The sequence below is a fragment of the Glandiceps talaboti genome, chromosome 2 (genome assembly GCF_964340395.1).
Source record: "Glandiceps talaboti chromosome 2, keGlaTala1.1, whole genome shotgun sequence".
In the NCBI taxonomy this organism is placed as follows: Eukaryota; Metazoa; Hemichordata; class Enteropneusta; family Spengelidae; genus Glandiceps; species Glandiceps talaboti.
This window is the reverse complement of record NC_135550.1, coordinates 6,962,370-6,980,550: the sequence shown is the minus strand read 5'-3', so window position 1 is coordinate 6,980,550 and position 18,181 is coordinate 6,962,370. Positions and strand designations below refer to the sequence as shown.

Here is an 18,181-nt window from a genome sequence, read left to right as displayed (position 1 = left end):
GGCATTTAAACATGCTCAATTCTCGTCCATTTCTAAACGATATTCACGTTATTGCGGACTTTTACACCTTAATTTACAAGGTTTCCCTCTGTTGGTATATTCATCACCGTATCATTTTATAGTTGACATTATAAAGTACATCGATGTCGTTTCATTGAACATGCTCGTCGTCCCAAAATTCCGGCATCATTTTCTGATGGAAATTCCGTCACCATGACGCCCTTTTGTTTTGTTTTAAAGCTACCATGAAATTATTCTGTAACTGTACCATGTAAAGAAAGACAGAAATTGTGGGAAGCCAAGAATGTGTATAGTAGTGGGGATCAAGGAAGTCTAAATACTTTGACCATTACACTTCTAATTGGTATAAATTACCGCCCCATTTTTTGCCCAAAACCTAATCTTCTCGTCTGGATGTTAAGAAGCAATAATTTTCCCATTTAAGGAGACCACACTGTGTTTGCACTTTACGAGTCATATGTGGTGCTCGGGGCCATGTCGAAAACAGATGTAACAGAGACTTACACCAACCATGACTGGGTTTTAATACAGCTTTATTAACTCAAAAAACCAAAACACTAAATCGAGTTATTCTATAGAATTTTTACTTGCCACGCTCAGGTACTGAAATGCACAGAATCAGTTATATATGAATGTTCAGTGATTTTCGTCTTTCAGAACGCAAACATCGTAAATCGTTTGTACTGATCCAAACGTAATTTATCAAATTGATAACTAGATAATTATCCCAATTGTTTTATTAGGGAAACCCTTTCCTCTCATTCCACTGTTTCTAGTAAATCACCAAATGTGTCCAAACTCGTTTGATCGGAGCGATTTGCAAGCTATGTTCCGTGGAGGATTTTTTTTGCGGGGACACTGAAACAAGCTCCCATGGGAAATAATGAAAATGTGTTTTCAAACTTGCAATCCGTCGTCTCCCAAGGGTAGAACCGCTACATTTCACCTTTATTATTTCATTTCCTTGTTTGTGCAAAATGACCGCTTAGTGAATTATTTCAGGGTTCCATCAACAGGTAAAGGAATATGTTCGTTGTTTGGTCTCACAATGTCGCCATCCCCCGAATCATCTTTTGGCATTATTACATACACATCGTGGCTGGTCCTTTAATTTTTGTAGCCCGGCCAATCAAAAAAAAGCCAATCTACTTAACAAAGCATTATGGGTGGAAGTGATATTTGAGAAGCTAACTGATTTCCTAGGTTGGCTGATGATGGGGTTTAAATATAACATAATTTGAACTCCCCTGCAATATCACACTATTGTACATACAATAGTTGCTGCCATTTCGACTGAATTAAATTGAATTATTAATTTCGATTTGAGCAAGTCTGGTGCAAGTTATCTCAACGCCTCTGGTTCAAGCCATGCTTTCAGGCCATTGATGTGAGAAAGGCTAATCAAAGTTACAGACCGATACCCCGACTTTTTGCAAATCCATCAAGTTAAGTGTACGAAATAATGTTGATGTGTTGGAAAATAGCCTAAAATTGATCTCGTTTCGTTGCAGGTAACCCACGGAAACAGCGCCGTGAGAGAACAACGTTTACGAGAGCACAATTGGATGTATTGGAATCACTATTTAGTAAAACTCGCTATCCAGATATATTCATGAGAGAGGAGGTCGCCCTCAAAATTAATTTACCCGAGTCTAGAGTTCAGGTAGGTTCTATAAGATTAAAGGTTCGGCATTACTCGTCACCTCTGTATTTATTTTATTTCTTTTTTTTTCAGTAATCCTTGTCGCACGTTGGGCTTACATTGAGCCTTGTTGCTACTGTTATGTCTTTAGCCGAGACTACTAGAAGCGGTAAAGGTCAATGCTATTGGGAAAGTTGACGCGAAATGTTTGAATGTTTGTTGAATTTTCCGACTATAATTTTGTTTCGGTTGATATTCACAATTGGTAATTTTTTTATTGGGAGTTGCGTGTCACTGGCGGATTGAACGCTGGTGTCAGCTGGGTGATGAGTGTACCTAGAACAATATAAACACGGCAAATAGCACAGCCAGAATAATTCATACAATGTAAAAATTCAAACTTCCACCTCATAAAAAATATACGACATAGCATATTTTTCATTTCCCCACGAAAAAACTCGCAAATCAAATTGAATAAAATCAAATATGGATATTTTTCCTGATGATTGTACCCTTTTCGTTGCCAACTTTTCAATTAAACAGATTTAGGGATTTCATGCACCGGATTGCTGACATTCGTGTCATCTTGGATTTAATCCGTACAGGCCGTGCAACGTTTTCATTGAACGTATAATCCGAAGTGTTCGTGTGAGAGTTGAAGCAGTACATGTTTGCCACTGCATGCATACCCTGCATATGGATGTCACATTTATACAAATGTATTTATAAATCACTGAATGGCAATATTTTCGAACTGTTGGAAATAATTAACACAATTTCTATAATGTCCGTTTGAATTCTGAAATCCCATACGGTTCCACTGATATTTCTCACCGTTGGTGTCTGCAAAATAGCAACTTTCGTATTTTTTTTGAACGGATTTTGATTCACAGCCAGCTGTTACTGTCTTACCGTTTCGGCCGTATAAGTAGCAATTATAATGAAGCACGCAAGAAATCGAAATAATTTACTAGGACACATTCCACTTTGATGTGGTTTCACAACACAAACAGTTTGTAGTTCTACTGAATTACTGATAAAAAACTCTAAACTGTTTTCTATCTGTTTGCTGGGTGAGAATAAACGTACTTAAAGTTCAGAGATTATTATACAAGAGGGGCAAAGCTCTAACTTCGATACGAAAGGGACACATTTTAATCTCGTTTGTTTATGTACATGTTGAATCGGATGAAATAGTCACCCTGTTGCTATAGATATTTTCCATTCACATATAAATCAATTTAATTATGGTTACTAAAGCACAAATCTAATCCAATGCGATGATTTGATTTTTTTTTATTGGTCCTTTTTTTCGGATGCTTTGTAAACTGATTTTTTTTTCGAGTAGTGCTTAAGCAAGGTGGAATGTAGGGCACGTTTTATTCGTCTTGTTATATCAAGTGGTAAGCTCAATGACAAATTCAGTATGCCGGGTAGATCTCACTAAACTGCGAGTATACAAGAACAATCATTTGATATGCGCGATTTGGATGTCACCGCGTCAAAAACTGTATTTTTTTAAATAATAGATTTGCGGATCATTTCAGCCTACGTTTCCAAATAGTCAAATCCCCGATTACATATTTTTAAAGAAAAGCCAGAAAGCTACATTTTTATGATGTCATAGTTAATATAAAAGTTTTATGGGGGAGGAGGTGTGGGGTATTAAACCAGAATATGTTAACAATTGCAATGTTAATGCCACGGTTTCACTGAAAACATTCGAAACGAAAGCTTAACATACCACTTCTAAAAAAACCCTGTGAAATAATTAAATTTTATTTGCGTTGAACGTCAAAATGGTTCATGGAAAATACCAAGCGTGAGTAAAAAAGTAATGGCTTCATTCAGTGCGTACATGCGGACCCTTTACCATCAGTAAACATCTCGTCTCGTTTCAAACGTGATGTCGTGAGTCACCATTTACACTCCTGTAAGAATAACATTATGCCAAATTCGGTAAGCTCAGGGTTAAAATAACGATTTCAATAAATTTGTTGTTGCCAAAGTCCATATGTAAAAAATTAACTAAACAAATATTCGCCGTGAAGTAAAAAAAATGATAATGAAATAATGTTAATTCTAGAATGTATACTTAATTAATCACGTTCAAGGCCAGAAGTATGTCTGTGTGTGTGGGGGGGGGGGGGGGCATGCCCAAATATCATGAAATAGCGTTTTCCTTTGTTAGTTTTATCTTGCTATTATTTCAATGATTCATATTCCCCGACAAGCCATATGTAATGAATATTGGTATTCGTCCAAGAAAATGCTCTCGGTAACTGTTGATAGGTCGACGTATCACGTACGTACAAAATAAATGTTTGACTGTAACTTAACTGCCGTACGAGATGACTGCAACTTTTAATGGAGTCGCATCTAAAAGGTCTTAGCAGACTGACTATCGACCGTTTGGGGATACGAAACATGTTGTGGCAAGTCTGCGAACAGTGCCTAAACTCGAGGCTGGAGGGGCTGTCCAGTTTTGTAAGCTATCATCTTACCGTACCCACGGCTTTAACGTTAGAATGGGGACATTTCATAAAGAAATTTCCATTATTCCCACGCCAAAGAAGCCCGACAAATAAAAGACTTATTTTTCCCCCAATAGAAATGAATACTTTGCGTTAGTCACTTTTTTTCTGTGTCGGGTTCTAATTGAATGAAATCGATTACAAGTACCAATCACGAATCGATAAAATGGACTGTTTCATCATTTTACTCTTCTTCAATTTTTACTATGATCAGTATTAATTCTGTTTAGAGCATTTAGCTCCGATTTGATACTTGACTACACGGAATTCAAACAAAGGTAATTTATGTTGACTTAGTTTTGGGTCCTTAGTGCATCTGCGCCATTTAGTTTGGTACACCTGTGGGCGAGGATTGCATCTCACCGGGGTACGCTGGATGTTTGCAAACTTCTATACAGAGTTGAATTAAGACGGTACCACCACGTTTTCTAAACCTATTTAACATTGGTCGATGAACACTGAAAAAAGCAATAACAAAGGACAGTCAGTGTGTATTCAGGCTGCTTTTGGCTTGCCACCATAATTTTACTAGTCGTTCGTAGTTTGACAAAACGAGCGCTGACAAGAAACTGAATCTGAAAATCGTGATGGACATTCGACTGTGGCGGAAATCCTCATAATCTAGCCAAGCCTTGCATGCAGGGATGATATCCAATTAAAACCTGCTACAATTCAAATTATATATACTTTTTTTTCCCAATTCATTTTGATGGTATTTATAGAGTATGTCGGATTTTGGCACCTCTTCAACATTGGCTCGTCTAATGATATACAGCAGGAATGTGAATGAAAAGGAGGGACTCCCCTAATCTATCAATCTCTGATTTACTAACTAGCTAAACGGTTCATTATGGAATCAGTCAGGGTTTTGCTTATTTGGAGTGTAGTTAACTGTACAATGACAACTTTAACCATTCTTACGAGGGATTTATCTTGTATCTTCGCATTGTCCACTCTACACTCAAAGAATAAAAAAAAAGTTGGCCGGGTACTTCAACATTGATGACAAAAAGTGGCGGCAACGTTACTGATGAAAGCCCTCAAAAGGCTATTGTTGGTCGGTCTCCAAATGCCTACGGCTAGGATCTGTTCTACAATACTACAATCACACATTCAAATACAACAAGATACTATCCATCGGCCATGATATGTTTCCCATCGAAGTATGTTCACCTTATAGTAATTAGACAATATTTCTAGCCGTCACGTCGTGTTATCCCTATAGATCAGTCTCTTGTAACATGCCTGATTGACGGCCGACTCTCTCAACTGAAATTCTTTTAAACCAGCCACCGTCCCCGACTGGCCATGTTACCTTGTAATTTTCCCTTCCTTTCATTGCCAGTTGCGTAACGATACATTTTTTTTTTCTGTCCGCTTGGCCTCCTTGTCGTGAATTGTTCGTCAGCCACATTTAAACAGGTGTCCGGATGATTGCCGACAATTGCAGTTCCTTTGTGGTTAAACTCTTAGGCACAATAGAAATTAACCTTCAATGGGTACCGAAACAAGTGATGTGAAAGTAGGAGAAAATTTAGCTTGACAAGTAGTCCTTGTCCATTTTGACTACTAACATTATTTAAGGATAAAAGGATACAGGTAGATGTACACGTGTTAATAGGGCCATCTTAAAGTGTTCAACTAGAATGACACTTCACAATGGCGATTGCTGTCTTTCTCTCTCACTGTCTTCACTTTTTGAACGTCAATTAGTAGACCATGCACTAAGTGCATCGGCGACAATTCATTTGCCCACTTCCTCCATTTACCAAGTTCTTAAAACGACAAGTGCAACTCATTTTATTTACGAACAAATAGAACAAGTGAAATTCCAGTGCTTTTATACGACAAGGCGCAGTAGAAACAATGGATGGAGAACTAGAAGAGGCGTGTTATAAATACACCAGAGTTGACATAGCTTTCATGATATTGTTCGGTGTCAGTGACCATACAAAGCATCCTAGCCATTTAGTCAGGTGTGTATTGTTTTTACAACGAAACACTCAGCGAACGAGGCATAGTTTTTTTTTTCTCTCTCTCTCTATAATTGAACTTCTAACATCTATGCCCCAGTATCATGACATTTTCTGCCTCGATGGAATAATAACGGACTTACATTCTAAAAAAAAGTTTGTAAATCTTTGATAGGTGATAGGTTGGATTGTCAGCTGATTAACTTGTCAACGCTTCAACCAAGGTGCTAATTAGTAAGGCAATTAAACCTGTATTCTTTACTATTATCACGTCGTTGATTAAATGCGCTGTTTGTTGTCTAGAAACACGTCATTAACGACGAGTAAAGAAAAGGTGAAGATGGAATAAACTGTCCGGCAGATTTGGGCAAATCAATTAAGAACTGAGTAATGAATGCTATGTTTTCACTGCAACCACCGCCCTTTCACACCCGCTTGTTTAACCATCTCATAGTCGACACAAAACTCAAGCTCTTTGGCAAAGACCAAAGGTACTCAAAGGGGAGGTCCACGAACTGTATTCTACCCGCGAGGGTAACACAAAAGTTGTGGTCACTTTAAAGTTAGAATAGGCCCTAGAACTGATGGATAGCCAGAAGAGAAAGAAGGAGAGAAAGAACTGATTCAACCTTTCACAAATGGGTCGACCACCCGTATCAACCATACCTCAGGAACGCAGATGGTTGCTAAAAAAAATAAAATAAAAAACCCACCTTAGAATAGTCAGAATAGACCCTACACTGATGGGAAGCCAGGGGAGGGAGAGAGAAGAAGTGAAGGAGAAGAGATTGAATTTGTAAAAAGTGGGTCGATCACCCGTATTAACCGCCTTAGGAACGTAGATGGTTGCTTAAAATAATAAAATTCAAAAAAAACCCTCACTAGTTGCTACAGTAGTATCTAATCTATCCATTTTATTAGTAATAGTACTATACATTTGTAAAATGTACATCGGGCAGACGAACTCAACTAAAGACAGGAATGATTTAGTCCTGGTGGATAACTTAAAAAAATACACAATGGCAGTGTACAGTGTAGACAGTTCAGATTGCCACGCAGTTTTGTAATATATCGTGTGAGTGGTACATTTATTGATGACAATACGTTTGTAATTTTGTTGTAATGCAGGGATTAATAGTAATAAATGGCGGCTGTAGAAGTCAACCGAACGTCTTAGTACTCATAAGCCTTTGCTACTGTACACTACCCAGGGTTGCCTCGGGCACCGGACACCTGTGGCCGAAACGATCTACTAATTAATAAAATTGTTTAATTTCATCATACAATTTTATCGAACCGGTTATGGCATTGCTGTGTTTATTGATTTCGGATAAAAAACGGGTGCGCATTTTAATGTTTTGTGTAGAGGAGACGGAAACAGCAAATGAATGCGATGTTGCGACACAGCATTAGTTATGTGTACATGCATTTGAAGTTATGTCACAACCTCATGGTATTCTGTTTACTGATAAACACTCCAAACGTACTTTGATCTTGGCATGTATTTTGAGTGACGGCAACACCCAATCACACACACATATACACACACAAACACAGCCTATCTCTCCTTGCCATCAACGTTTAGTTTGTATGAATCATGTGTGAAAACGTGGTTACGCAAATTTGCGATAAAATTGTGTGTGTATTATTGGCACATGATAATTTAGCGATTACTTATCGCGATGTTATCAATTTTTGGATAAGCATTGAAGTCAAGTGTAGACGTGTCACCGACCTTTGAACTGTTGCCTGACTTCTGGTGTGATAAGACTAATTTGTAAATTCAAAGTCAACGATTTTAAACAAACTCCGACGTAGGTCTCTAAATGATATTTACTCAGCTAACATTGCCAATGTTGTGTTTTCTTGCTAAAGTAACATTAGGTGTTTGATTGACAGGTGCCAAAACAGTCTAACATTGTTTGAACTTCAAACACAGTATACTCCCCTCCTAAAGTAACTTTCTCCCCTCTGGTCAAATTTACAGGTGTGGTTCAAAAATAGGCGAGCGAAATGCAGACAGCAGGAACAACAGAAACAAAATGGAGGTCCCAACGCCAATAAAAATAGACCAACTAAGAAAGGCTCACCACCTCCCCGAGATACACCTCCCACCACCAGCTCGGGTATGTCGACAATGAGTTCTATGAGTGCACCATACAAGTCACCGGTTGTTTCGAACATGTCTAACGGTAACGGTATTTGGAGTCCAGCATCTATTCCACCGCCACCAGTGAACGATCCCTTGGCGACCAGTAACAGTTGTATGCAACGATCAACCTACCCAATGACCAACACGCAAGCTTCAGGTTACACACAGAATTATCAGCCATCGTCTTACTTTAGTAATATCGACTGTACGTCGTATCTGCCTCCCATGCAGTTGCCAGGTACAACATTGAATCAAATGAGTTCGTCAAGTATGTCCGGATCACACATGAGTTCGGCACCTTCACAGCTACCCCCATCCCACCATATCAACCCAGGTACTCCGACAGGCGCCATGGGTTCAACCATGGGAATGCACAGTTCACTTACCGCCGACAGTTGCTTAGAAAGCAAAGATCACGCGTCATCGTGGAAGTTTCAAGTCTTGTAAATAAAACGAACTAGAACTCTTTTAAACTGACTTCTTGGTGAAAATTGTTTCGTTATATTTGCTCCAATGCAATGACAATGACAATTTCCAAACCGTGTAAATGCATGAATGATCATGTTCTTGGCTTTTGATGGAAAGGAGTAGAAGATTCCTCGAATGGAAGGGGGTTTCTCCCGTTAAAGCTGTTCACAGCCCTTTCAAATGTCTACATTTTTACACACGGCATATTGCTCCTTGTGTAAATCGTAGAGAGACCCAGGTTTGCATTTTGTAAAGTGTTGTGTTACCACATCAAGAGTTTGCAACGAAACATTATTGGAGTTAAAACAAACCAAACTACAGCCATGACCACGGAACTGGTGACAATCGAAACATTTTTTTTTGATGATGATGATGATGATGAACTTTTTTTTCTTGAAATCGGAATATTTAAACATTTCAATGAATTCTTGGTATTAATGTTGTCATTTCTATCATTCTTTCAAAACAGCGTGTGGCTGCAATATACTCCTATATTTATGTATAGAATTATATTTGCGAAAAAATTCTATGAATAACTTTAAACCCTTTTTTTGTTTTCCTTTTGCGAAAACTCGTAGTTAGCTAGCCATGTAGTGTTATATAGCTGTGTGTTGACCGGTGTAAAGTGCAAGTCTGAAAACTAAAAACGTAGTAGATATAGTACTAAAAATACAGGTGTTCATACAGATTGTCTGATAACCCACAAACATGCAAGAGTTTACTAATACTGTGCTAAATTCTTTTGGCCAAAATACTTATCGAGCCGTCGATGGAGTGTTGTGTTGTTGGGGACTGATTTCATCAACAAAACAGATATGCCTTATTGACAAAAAAATGGAAGAAAAAAATGTCCTTAATATAATATTTGTAAACGAAATGCCAACTTTCTACACCTTGTATAGACCCAACATGTGATATTTGTGATAAAATGCAGACACACACTTGGGGTAAAATTTCCACTGAACTGTTCATTCCTGCAGTATAAGTGAATTTTCAAGAAACAGGTACTGACATTTGTACTAAGATGGATATTTGTTGTATTCCAGCCAAGTTAACGATGAGATAAATATTATGTGTTTCATTTGTACATGCCATTTTGTTGGTTGACGTCTGAGATGCCCTTGAAAGGAACCAGTTGAGTTCAATTTTGTTAGTCCAGCCCTCTAGTCTATAGCCATTCCCAGCACCATTTGCTTCTGATTCGCGGGATTTTCGGTTGAGTAGAAACTGCATGGCAATGAACGTCCTTTCTGCTTCAAGCACTTGTCGAATTAGATTTCGCTGCGAAAAAACTTTAAACACAGCAACCAGTGCTTTTTTAAAAACCACCTCAGTACATACAGTATACATACAAGCTTACGGTACTTGCTTGGTTTTAAATTACCATGGCCTTGTAAGGTGTGTGTCGAGCAGAAAAATTCTCATTCACAATTGTCATGTTTTAATGAACTTGGATATTTTCAGTACACGGTGTGTATCCGTATCTTTTTTTTGGATTATGGCCAGGAATTTTACCGTTGCGGTACTTGATCTAAAATGTAGATAAATTTTTTGTGGTTTTTATGTTCTCCACTTTTATTTTAGGAGTTTGCTCTGTTGTAAAGTGGCTGGAGAACTCAGTACAATTTAATATTCCCTAATCGTGATGTCAGCCTATTTTAGTGTTTTGCCCAGCATTACTGCCCGTGCTAAGTTAAACAAATCACTATATTATAAACGTGTAGTTGAAGAGTTGCTTTTTTGAAATTTTAATTTTTAGAAGAATTTTGATTTCATTTCTTATGCCAGATATATGTTCCCATCGAATCACTCTCTTTTTAAAGAAAACAAGGCTAATTTTAGACACCTTAAAAAGCTGAAGAGATTTCCTGAACCTTGGACAATGAAATTATGGAATAAAATATATTTAAAGATAAAACATGGCAATTATTGTGAAGTTCGTTTCTTGTGTAATTTTTTTTCCGGTATTCGTTTCCACTGGAAGCTTGCATGAGCTTTAGTTATCTTTTCTTAAACAATATGTATGTCTGCATATATTTATGTCTCTGTCTGTCAGTCTGTGTGTGTGTGCATGTATGTATGTATTATGTGAAGAGCTTACTTGTTTGTGTATGTGTTTCTGTCCTCTCCCCCCCCCCTCTCCCACAAACTACCATTGGCCTACATGTACGTATGTTCTGGCACTAGCTTTATCATGTATGTGCCAGTGGGAATGATATTATAATAAGTCCATGGCTGTGATCAATACCGGACCCTACTGATATTAATATGAGATGTTAATATTTATAAATATGAATGTTTGAAACGAATAAACGTAAGGTATTCATGATTTGATTGAGGTTCACATTTGGTCGATGATATTTCGGTTTATGTATTTATTTGACAGCAATTTTTTCCACTATGGCGACATTTTTTCCCTCTAATTATTGTGTGTATTTTAAGAAGTCTTGTCGATTATTCGTCCCATCCATCTGACTTGCTATCCCCGCAAACCTGAATTCTGTCCACATACATTGACCCTCTCCCCATCCATCCACAGTTTGTCCGAGAATATATAATTTGTTATAGCACGCTTTTCATCCACGAACAGTCTGCCAGAGTATCATGCGTACAGCTTGCGTGAACTCCGAAGCCTGTCCGTTGGGGAGTTTATCATACGTTACCTTCCCGACCACCCATTTTCAGGACATTTCATCCACGAGACATCGATTTTCACAGTTGAAGTCTCAAGCAGAAATGTTTCAATGTTGTCCAAATATCAGTTGTTTTGTATTAAACTAGAGGTACTCCCTCGGTTCCTTTAACCCTCTCCCCTTACAATACTCATCCATAGCCAATGTCAGTGCCTCAATCAATTTCAATGTATACCTGGTCGATTCAAAACTTTCGACGATCACAGAGAGAGAGAGAGAGAGAGAGAGAGAGAGAGAGAGAGAGAGAGAGAGAGAGAGAGAGAGAGAGAGAGAGGAAACCAATACATTTATTTTTGAATTTTGATATATCCCGTTGGAAAATATCGTAACGTATTGACGAGCTTACGAACTACGTTTGAAGTGTATGCCAATTTGAATGATTATTCGATAGTAGAAAAACCTTCCGGGACGGTCATCTGCAATCTTTCTATTCTGAATAGCTCCTAGGAATCTGCTGTACCCCCCCCCCGCTAGTATCATGCATTAGAAAATACCTTGTACAACGAAACCCTAATAGTTACTAGTCAAATATTGTGTATTGAAGACATATCCGCCGCCATCATTACAATGTGTTTTGGATAAGATTTTTGTCAAATACTGGAGCAATTATGACGTAAACAGTCTCAATAATGATGTCATTCTAATTTACATGATAAAATCCACGAACAATACAACAGGTAGAATCAATACATTACAACTAGATGACAACGTTCCTAAATATTGAGCAGGATTGATTGACAGCTCTCAGTTGCATGAGAAAGTCAAACTCTACGTTTACTGGTGGATGACGTCACATTCAAAGATGAAATGAACATATCTACACTTTCAACGCTAGCTGAGACATAATTTTTCAGTTCTTAGTAAACTAGAGAAATTCATGAGGACCATGACCTACAACTTGAACTCCTGGGCCAGTTGAAATACTATAGTAATGTTTTTTTTTTTCAAAAAGCAGAATTCGTGTGAATATTACGGAAAGTATTTTAATACTACCAACAGAAATGTAATTATTGCTATTTACTATATGTTTCGAGTCGACAGGCCGTCGTGGGAAACCTTTCGAGTTGATACAGTAAATGCGATTTAGTTTGTAAACTTATTAATTGTATTGACCCGGATGATCAAGCTTAGTAGGGCTATACGCATAAAGATGACAAACACAGACTTTTCAAAAACAGTTTATAAATAAAATATGATGAATGCATATTGGTAAATCTCCTATACTCGTTATACAGTGTTATACACTGACATGATTCAGTAATTCCAACACAATTAATATTTACATAGGGTGTAATACAGGAGTACATTTTGATTCCATTTATTGATATTATCTGAGTTTATGTCATGGAAATAAGAGTTTTCATTTGAGGCAACGGTGTATTCTGAGGCCCCAACTTTCGTCGTGTACTCATAACAATATAATCTGTATACAGACGCGTCACATGTAACACGTTTCACATATTGCACCTAGGCAAGTTTTTTTTGTGTGCATTGTAGTATTCATAAAAAAAGCATGGCCTTTAATCCCCCCGTCAGCCTGTCGACATGAAATAATATCGAAGAGAGAGAGAGAAAAAAAAATATAGTGACCCCGACCAGTAAATTTGTATTGTATAATGTAAAGGGGGTGGAACGCAAATGTGAAATGTGTGACGTCTCTGACAACGACTGATGGAAGTTATGACACGTGGTTCGTCGTACCCCTATCATCTCAACAAGATGAATGAATGTTTTACAATTTGTTGCACTACGTCATCCTGCCAAAAACAAACTCCATGTCTGTGATTTACACTTCGACAAATTTCTAAAATCGACTAACGACAGTGTATATCCGGATGTCTGATAAATGTGTTAGGATCGCGTTTTTTCTCAACAACAAAAAAGACATTTTTAAAAAAAAATTTTAAGGGAAAAGAAAACACAGCATGATATTGATATTAATAATGATTTGGCTGACCTTCACCAGTGACATAAATCATTGGGTGGTTCATAATCTAGACACAAATTAAACTAGTTATAAATTAATGGTCGGTCAATTCTACTCTCTGTTTGATTATATTAAAAGATCACCAATTTGACAAAATAAAATTATAACACTAGAACGTGCCTACTATACGTTCAAGTATTGTTTTTAATTTCGGAAAATCTGTTGCATGTACAAACTGTTTCCTATAGCTCGGAGAGAATCGGAATCTACGATAAAATAGAGTCCACTCTGGTTTCAATCGATGAATTTCTAACACATGAAGGTATCATAAATATATGAGGCAATATATCTTGTAATTGTGTGCATTTATTCCAATGGGACTCATAACACAAGTGACCATGTTTGACGGGAGGGGCGGGGATGGTTGTTTCTTACAAACTATTATATTACAGACAATTGAAAAAAGGTCAAAACTATAAAGACGCCACTGTAACCATGGTAATGGCTATAGACTCCTATCCCCCTTTGTAGAAGTTTTCTGCCCCCCCCCCACCTTTAAAAAAAAATTGTTTCTCTCTTTTGAAAAAACAACATGCTCTTCAAAAAGGGTCATTATCAAGTTAGTAGTGTAATAGTGTCTTGGAATCACGTTCAAATACACATCATATTACATTACATTACATTTCAGTGCAGTACAGTACAGTGAAGTACAGTACAGTACGGTACGGCATGGTATGGTATGTTACGGTACAGTACAGTACAGTACAGTACAGTACAGTACAGTACAGTACAGTACAGTACAGTACAATACAGTACAATACATCTCCTTTAGCTATCAGTTTATTGCCATAAGTTACATTTAGTTTAGTGATCGAAACCCAACCGACTGCTACCAGGAAATCTCTCCCAATCCGACAAAACCAAACAGTATTAAGAGTTACATCTCAGTATTCAAAATATTCCATCATCTGGCTGAGGTTAATTGCACAATCATTCGTTATGAACTAATCCTATAAAATTCGTTGTGCGCTGCTAATATAGCACTGGGTATACGGGTATGTGCCTACGTATATATGCCTTTACATTTTTATGTGTGTGTGTGGGGGGGGGGTGACGTGAGAGCAGTGGAGATTATCAGATATTCAACCTGCGTACGACAAATCTCATCTCAGAACAGGTTGACAAAAAAACTTAGACGTATAAGAGAAATCTATTAATTCCATGATCCGTAATCAAAACGACATTACATTTATTAATAATGGCCAAAACACCACTCGGCTCGTACATGAATGCAGCTCCTTTGATGACTACCATTGAACCGGTGAACTTATACACCTCTTGAACACGTCAAATATCCATCATTGAAATTATTTTCAAAGTAAATAATACGAGCGCACATTCTGTTTTCAAAACATACATTATTATGTATATATCGTGTGATTACGATTCTATTTGAAATCCTCTTACACAAGACACACTATTATTATTTACGTGGAAGGGGGGTTTAATTCTACGCCCATTAACCAAAACTAACAATTTATATTAAACAATTGGTAAAATCTACTCAGAAATATGTCTCACTACATATCATACGCAAAATACACTTTAAATAAATAGGGGAATTTCACTCGCCCACCAATTATCCTAGTCGCCCCAGCTGTTGTCTCTCCTGTCCACAGCCGGTGCAGTAGCTGCCCTTTGTTGCATTCAATGCAGAGATTTTGATAAAAAACATCTTTCACACGCAAAGTAGTGTCACTCGCTGTGATCAACCAAATCTGAACATTTGTTGCCGTTTTTTTACAGATGAAAAATGTGTGTCTGTATTCACGGCAAACAATTCATTAAACAATATCGAGGCATATGGTGCAGAATCACGCCCGATGATAAAGTGCGCCCTCAACGGATCAGACTGCAAACAAAGTCTGCAACGTTTTGGCTGAAATGACTTGGCACGGAGTCCCGGAGAATTTGAATGAAGAAATAAATTTTACTGGTTTTTAATTTTGTTGTGTTGTGTTGTGTTGTGTTGTGTTGTGTTGTGTTGTGTTGTGTTGTGTTGTTTTGTGTTGTGTTGTGTTGTGTTGTGTTGTGTTGTGTTGTGTTGTGTTGTGTTGTGTTGTGTTGTGTTGTGTTGTGTATGTTACAGTCACTAATACCAACGACCATTCGTATACAATAGAAATTACTTCATGATTTTAATTCAGACACTAATTTAACATAGTTTAAATCCCCGTTACAAAACATCTGAAGAGTCAAATCTACGGTAATGTCAAAACAATAGGCCTTTACAGATATGCTGTATTACTCACGGCAAAAAAATATCAACATACTGTGAACTTTGTAACTTGAGTACAGCACAGCCACAGTGATGGTCGATAAAATCCGATCATTATTTGATTTTCAAAGAATGTATCAAGTGATATCTTGGGATGGAATTTGAAGGCTAAATTAAATTTTTAAAAAAACAAGCAAAAAACCAACTGGTTATGTAGTCATTGATGTAGGGATGGTAGGGATGGTTTTTATCGATTTTTATTTTTCATTTATTAGGGTCAGAACGATCTTTAATTTTAAATTATTTGCATCGTTTATGTAATGATGCGAATTAACATAGCATCTGCATAGACAAAATTTACCCTGTATCTGTGTTTGGAAGATAGGACAAATTATATTGTTGATCCACTCTACCCTTTCTAGCTCTAATTCTACTGTATAACAACTTTACACTCAGAGATTCTCTCTATAGGGAACAGCAAATTTCTATCCCAAATATTTCGAGGAGACTTGTACTGGGCTCCTCTTTGAAGCTGGGTCTATAGAAGTCAGAAATCAGAAGTTCGGTCACACTATAAGTTCTTTTCAACAAAACGATTGGCATACCGTCCCGGCGTCCAGTAGCCGCACTAACTTAGCCAATCAGACCAGTACCACAGTGACTGCCTTTCATCTTGAACTCTAAATGCTGACAGTATCAAATGTAACGAGAGATGTCAGTAAAGAGGGTGTGTTTTGAAGTTTAAAAAAGACACGACACAACGTAAAGACATAAACCCGCCAATCTGGTATACAATTTGATTAAAATCTGATGTGGTGAATTACGATTACAATTTTTTTTATCTCTCTAGTTCATTCGTTTATTGTTGATTTTTTTTTCGATTTTGTTGTTACGGAAGTGATTGCTTTCTTCCCACTCCCGGAACAACACAATCGAAAACAAAACGACACTAAATGAATGAATGAAATAGGGGTAACTAAAGAAACAGAGTCGTATTCATTACATCAGATTTTAACCACTGCAGGTTGTCTGCTGTGTGGACGACTATTCGACAATTCTCACAAGTCAAATTATTGTAGATATTTCACCGATAAACGCTTACAGAAATTGAATATTGGATAGTTATTTTGTTTAAAACGATTGTCAAAACAATTTTTAAAAATATCTTCCTTTAAATATAGAGTTGTCGAAGAGATGTTCACAGTGACAGTGACAGTGACAGTGACCGTGACAGTGACAGTGACCGTGACAGGTAGGAATATAGTCAAAAGGTTGTTACATTTAGTCTGTAGACCAGGAAAACAACAATCTATAAAATATTACACGCCCCTATGGTACAGACTGGTACAACTATGTAGAGAGTTAGTACTTTACAGACTGGTACAGTGATAGGGTGAGTTAGTGCTGTACAGACAGACAGACAGACAGACAGACAGACAGACAGACAGACAGACAGACAGACAGACAGGCAGGCAGGCAGGCAGGCAGACAGACAGACAGACAGACAGACAGATAGACAGACAGACAGACAGACAGACAGACAGACATAATGATGTGGTGAGTTAGTACTGTACAGATTGACACAACGATGTGGAGAGTTAGTGCTTCACAGACAGACAGACACAGTGATGGGGTGAGTTAGTGCTGTACAGACAGACAGACAGACAGACAGACAGACAGACAGACAGACAGACACAATAATGGGGTGAGTTAGTGCTATACCGACTTATACATCGATAGATGTGGAGAGTTAGCGTTGTACAGACAGACACAACGATGTGGTGAGTTAGTACTGTACAGACTGATACAACGATGTGGAGAGTTAGTGCTGCAAGACAGACACGATGTGTAAGATCAGACGAACTGTACGTTGCGATTACGTTATGAACGAGAGGGGGCGCTGTGAATGTTTCTTACCTCACGAGACTCCCATGGTCGGAGGAATGTATTCCAATTGATAAAATACACGGGGAGATATATGTCTAGAATGAATTGCCTGATACAAATATAAGATGATTTTTTTGTCACTGTCTGTCGCGCACTTATTATGAAAATCGTCCTACCATATATGTAGTATATAAGGTAAGGCCACAAACCAGGGGTTAACAATTCAGTTGCAAATTCAATACGTAAATGCTTAACATGTTGACTTCATGGACAATTGTTTTTAAGAACTGTTTTCGCGAGAATGTTATCATTACTCATTTAGATGGTTAAAACATATCTCGTTCAGTAAAATTGGCATGGACGTGTTTGACGTTAAACTCTCCCGCATATTTTCAAAAAACTGGGTTTATCAGAAAATATTCTGAGATGTAGGCCCTATAGCGGCTTTATGTGTTGGTCTTATGACAAACGTATGTAAAATTAATACACTCAGTAGTACAGTACATAGATTCATTCCTCAATCGTATTAGAATACACGTACTTATTTTAGGTGTTGCCTTTTCTGATGACAAGAGAGCAACACCCCGTGAGCAACACCTACGCATG

General features: G+C 37.6%; 1 protein-coding gene across 2 annotated transcripts in view; it reads left to right on the top strand.

The window, feature by feature from the left end:
* LOC144451499 (homeobox protein OTX2-like) overlaps positions 1-10,706 on the top strand; it is a 32,345-nt gene extending 21,639 nt beyond the window's left edge. For both annotated transcript variants that reach the window (XM_078142376.1, XM_078142368.1), the window contains exons 4-5: positions 1,533-1,684; positions 8,158-10,706. In XM_078142376.1, coding sequence (XP_077998502.1) covers positions 1,533-1,684; positions 8,158-8,769 — 764 coding nt within the window. In that variant the 3' untranslated portion in view covers positions 8,770-10,706. The remainder of the gene's footprint in view (positions 1-1,532; positions 1,685-8,157) is intronic.
* Positions 10,707-18,181: the final 7,475 nt, after the last annotated feature.